Source organism: Eimeria necatrix, genomic scaffold, assembly GCF_000499385.1.
Source record: "Eimeria necatrix Houghton genomic scaffold, Enh_scaff193, whole genome shotgun sequence".
NCBI lineage: Eukaryota > Apicomplexa > Conoidasida > Eucoccidiorida > Eimeriidae > Eimeria > Eimeria necatrix.
In genome coordinates, this window is record NW_013652568.1 from 40,001 (window position 1) to 45,000 (window position 5,000).

Sequence of the window (5,000 nt, forward strand, 5' to 3'; positions counted from 1 at the left end):
TTCTTCAATGCTTTTGCGCTTAAAAACTTCATAAGTGGTGCTGTTGTGCAGCAAAAGAGAGAAATGATTAATTGCAAAAAGTGACAAAAAAAGAAAAGACAAAAAAGACAAAAGGAACAGCAGCAGCAACTTCGGGTGTACAGACACCAGACGCTGCGGCACAAAACGCAAAAACACTTTTTTGTTTTCATTTTTATTTCATTATTTAATTTCATTTATTTTTATTTTTATTTTATTTGTTTTTATTGAATTTATTTTCATTTACTTTCATTTATTTTTACTTACTTTCAGTTAATTAATTAATAACTAACAGATGAATTATTTAACAATAAATTCATTGACTCTTTAATAAATTCATTTATTATAATAAATTAATTAATAAGAAATGGATTAATTATTTAATAACAAAAGCATTGATCGTTTAATAAATGCATTAATTAACAATAAACGAATTATTTAATTAGTAAATGAATTAACTAATAATAAATGAATTAATAATAAATGAGTTAATTGATTAATCAATCAATTAATTAACAATAACAAATAAATTAATTTAAAATATATGAATAAAATAATTAATTAATTAATTAGTTAATTAATTAGTTGTCTAATGAATGAATTAATTAATTAATTGACTAATTAATTAATTCCCATTTCTACTGACTTTGCAAAAAGGCAAAAAGTCCCAAATTTTGTCTGTCTCCTTTTTGGCTTCGCCGAGCAGAAAAACAAATCCCAAAAAGACTCCATACCTAAAAAGAATCAATTTAATTAAATTAATTAAATTAATTTAATTAAATTAATTAAATTAAATTAATTTAATTAGATTTAATTTAATAAGTTGAGTTTAATTCATTTAATTAATTAAATTGAATCAATTTGATTTCATTAAATAAACAGAGAAGTAAACGAAGGGCAAAGTGGCAGTGAGAGGGCGAAGACAGAAAAACAGAAATAGAAAAGAAATTAATTAATTAATAATAAATAAATAAATCAATAAATAAATAAATAAATAAATAAATAAATAAATAAATAAATAAATAAATAAATGATAATTAATTAATTAGTTAATTGAATTAAAAATGGAGATCAGGAGAATTTGCAAAAAGGCGAAATGGCAAATGTGGAGCGGAGTGTACGTACACTCGAAGCATGCATGCATGCGGTCAAAAGGGAAAAGCGAAAAAGAAATAAAATGGAAATAAAATGGAAATAAAAAGAAATAAAAGATAAAATAAGTTATAAATGAAATGGAATTAAAACTTGAAAGTGTCTGGAAGCAAAAGAACGAATGCAACTCGAAAAGGCGTTTCTGCGGTGTACATACACCCCAGAGACCGCAGCAGCAGTGGACAGACACCCCAGTGCAAAGCACCCCGCGAAGAGCTGCTGCAGCAGCAAAAAGAAAACAAAAAAGAAATAATTATTTCCTCCGATGCAGCAGTTCAGCCAGAAGCAATGGTGGTCAAACCGAAGCACGCATTTGCTGCAGCGCCAGCAGTGGCGGCTCCGGGCAGGCCTGAGCAGCAGCAGCAGCAGCAGCAGCAGCAGCAGCAGCAAAGGGAGCAGCGGCAGGGGCAGCACAGGCAGCAGCAGCAGCAAAGGGAGCAGCAGCAGGAGCAGCAGCAGCAAAGGCAGCAGCAAGAGCAGCAACGGAGACACACAGGCAGAGACACAGCAAGATAATCATACAAAAAGCATACAGACAAAAGCAAACTTCTAGGGTTTAGGGTTTAGCTTTAAGGATTTAGGGTTTAGGGTTTAGAGTCCAGCCTCTAGGTTTTACGGTTTAGCCTCTAGGGTTTAGGGTTTAGGGTTCAGCTATACGGTCTAGGGTTTAGGGTTTAGGGTTTGAGAGGATACCTGATATGTTGCAAATGGCGCATTTGGTGTTGGGGAAATAAATTAAGGGTTTAGGGTTTAGGGTTTAGGGTTTAGGGTTTAGGGTTTAGGGTTTGAGAGGATACCTGATAATGTTGCAAACGGCGCATTTGGTGTTGGGGAAATAAATCAAATTGTCAAATTCGTAAACCCTAGAAAGTTGTTTGGCGTTTTCAGGTGTCACGACACCTGAACACACAACGCAGCAGCAGCAGCAGCAGCAGCATCAGCAGCAGCAGCAGCAGCAGCAGCATCAGCAGCAGCAGCAGCAGCATAAGCAGGAAAAACAGCAGCAGCAGCAAATCAGCAGCGGCAAAATCAGTACCAGCAGCAGCAGTAGAAGCAAATCAGTATCAGCAAATTAGCATCAGCAGCAGCAAATTAGCAGCAGCAGCAGCAAATTAGCAGCAGCAGCAGCAACAAATTAGCAGCAGCAGCAGCAGCAGCAGCAGCAGCAGCAGCAGCAGCAACTGGCTAAAACTGCGCATCTCCGTCTGCTTTTTTTCCCCATCCACCCCAAATTATTATTTTATTTATTTATTTATTTATTTATATTTATTTATTTATTTATTTTAATTAATTAATTTATTTATTTATTTTAATTTATTTACTTGCCTGGGTCGCTGCAGCAGCAAAGGAGAAATGCGGCGACGCAAAGGAAAAAGGCCAAAAGACTGATGGGGCTGAAATTAAAAAACAAAATAAATAAATAAATAAATAATTAATTAATTAATTAATTAATTAATTAATTAATTATATAATTAACTAATTTATTTGATTAATTTAATTAATTAATTAATTTAATTAATTTAGTTAATTTATTTATTTAATTTCAATTTTAAAAAATAAAAAAAAACTCACAAAGAGGCGCCCCACAAGATGCTGCTCCGCAGCAAAGGAGAAGCTGCAGCAAAACAGAAATTCATTTTTAATTATTTTATTTATTTATTTTATTTGTTTATTTTATCTATTTATTTTTTTATTGATTTAATATAATTTAATTTTATTTTATTTTATTATTTAATTTAATTTAATTTATTCTAATTTAATTTAATTAATTATATTTATTTAATTTAATTTAATTTAATTCAATTCAATTCAATTTTAATTTGATTAAATAAAAAGATTGTGGGGTTTATTTTCTTGATTTGGGTTTTGGAAAGAAATGAAAATAAAAAACAAAAAATAAATATTTAAGATAATTAAAGTAATCAAAATGAAATGAAAATGAAAAGAAATTAAAATAAATAAAAAGGACAAAAAGTAATTAAAATCAAAAGGAAAAAAATATATTAAAATTAAAATTAAAATATAAAGAGGTTAAAATAACAATAAAAAGATTAAAAGAAAGTAAAGCTAAAAGTAAAAAGATAAAATTAAGATTAAAGTTAAAATTAAAATTAAAATTAAAATTAAAAAATTAAAACTAAAATTAAAATTAAAAGGATTTAAAATTAAAAAGGAAACAGAAAGATAAAGAGAAGAAAAAATAAAAGCAAAAGTGAGGAAATAAAAAAAGATATTAAAAGGAAATAAATTAAAAACATAAAATTAAAATTAAACAAAAAAGAATTAAATTAAAATTAAAATTAAATAAAAAGAATTGAAAAGACAAAAAGGACAAAAAAAGATTTAAAAAAGAAAAAAAAATAAAGAAATAAAAGAAATAAAAAAGACACAAAAGAAACAAAAAAGAAATAAATAAACTAAAAGATAAATAAAACAAAATAAACAAAAAATAAACAAAAACCAATAAAAATAAAAATAAATAAAAATAAAAATAAAAATAAATAAATAAAAATAAATAAATAAAAATAAAAACAAATAAACTTGCCCACGTTGATGAATTCGAGATAAGAGAAAATCATAATTCCAAAATAAAAAACTGGACCCAAAGGAGCTTCTTTTAAATTGCTGCTGCAGTTCTTGAGCTGCTGCTGCAGCTCCTGCTGCTGCTGCTGCAGCAGCTGCTGCAGCTGCTGCAGCTGCTGCCGAAGCTGCTGCAGCAGCGGGTGCAGCCGCTGGTGCAGCTGACGCAGCAGCTGCTGCAGCTGCTGCAGCAGCTGATGCAGCTGCTGCTGCAGCGCGTGCTGCGGCTGCTGCAGCAGCTGCAGCAGCTGCAGCAGCTGCTGCAGCAGCTGATGCAGCAGCTGCTGCAGCCTTCTTGCTGCTGCGCGCACGCGGAAATAAAGGCGGGCAGCAGCAGCGGGCAGCAGCAGCAACGCGGCTGCTGCGCAGCAGCAGCAACACAGCAGCAGCGGCAGCAACACAGCCGCTGGCATAGCCCCTCTTCCTGCTGCTCCTGCTGCTGCTCTTGCTGCTCCTGCTGCTGCTGTTGCTGCTCCTGCTGCAGCAGCAACCACTGCCGCATTGCTGTAGAGTTGCTCTGTGACTGCTGCTGCTGCTGCTGCTGCTGCTGCTGCTACGGCTGCGGCTGCGGCATAGGCTGCTGCTGCTCCAGCGGGAACTGAAGGTCAAGGGCTTATTGTTGCTGCTGCTGCTGCTGCTGCAACAGCAGCCGCAGCTGCAGCAGCAGCTGCTGCTGCAGTGCAGCAGCAGACACACGAAAACACGCCGCGCCCGCCTTTGCTGCTACCCTTGAGGCCCAGAACAGCAGCAGCAGCAAAACTAAACTCAAAATTAATTAATTAATTAATTAATTATTCATTTAATTCATTTTTGTTAGAAGGAATGCGCAGCAGCAGACGCAAACGTTGCTGCTGCTGCTGAGGTAGCTGCTTGTACACCTGAGTTGCTGCTGCTTGTGTCTTTCGTCAGGCGCGTTCCTTAACTAATTCATTTTGCTGCTGCTGCTGCTGCAGCTGCTGCTGCTGCTGCTGCTGTGGTGAACACGCAGCAGCAGCCCCGGGTCGGCTGCTGTTGCTGCTGCTGCTGCAGCTGCTGCTGCGGCTGCTGCTGCTGCTGGAGAAGAGCAGCAGCTTAAAACAAAATCCTCTAAAAAGAGATTAAAGGAGATTTATGAAGTGAGGCTGCGGTGTATGTACAGCTCACTCTATTTTTCTGCCCGCTGTGTGTTGCTGCTGCTGCTGCTGCTGCCGCTCGTGTCACCTGCAGCAGCTGGAGCAGCAGCAGCAGCAGCTGCTGCTGCTGCTGCCTTT

The 5,000-nt window shown here is 35.3% G+C and overlaps 2 protein-coding genes across 2 annotated transcripts in view; one reads left to right on the forward strand and one right to left on the reverse strand.

The window, feature by feature from the left end:
* Positions 1 to 4,252, reverse strand: part of ENH_00025330 (hypothetical protein, conserved) — a gene marked incomplete at both ends in the record, with an annotated part of 5,139 nt that extends 887 nt beyond the window's left edge. The window contains 4 exons of the mRNA XM_013579797.1: positions 1 to 40; positions 1,968 to 2,070; positions 3,773 to 4,051; positions 4,150 to 4,252. The exon at positions 1 to 40 is cut by the window's left edge and continues 277 nt beyond it. Of these exons, the coding sequence (XP_013435251.1) occupies positions 1 to 40; positions 1,968 to 2,070; positions 3,773 to 4,051; positions 4,150 to 4,252 (525 nt within the window). The remainder of the gene's footprint in view (positions 41 to 1,967; positions 2,071 to 3,772; positions 4,052 to 4,149) is intronic.
* Positions 4,253 to 4,860: 608 nt separating this feature from the next.
* Positions 4,861 to 5,000, forward strand: part of ENH_00025340 (hypothetical protein) — a gene marked incomplete at both ends in the record, with an annotated part of 854 nt that continues 714 nt past the window's right edge. Inside the window, one exon of the mRNA XM_013579798.1 lies at positions 4,861 to 4,865. Within this exon, the coding sequence (XP_013435252.1) occupies positions 4,861 to 4,865 (5 nt within the window). The remainder of the gene's footprint in view (positions 4,866 to 5,000) is intronic.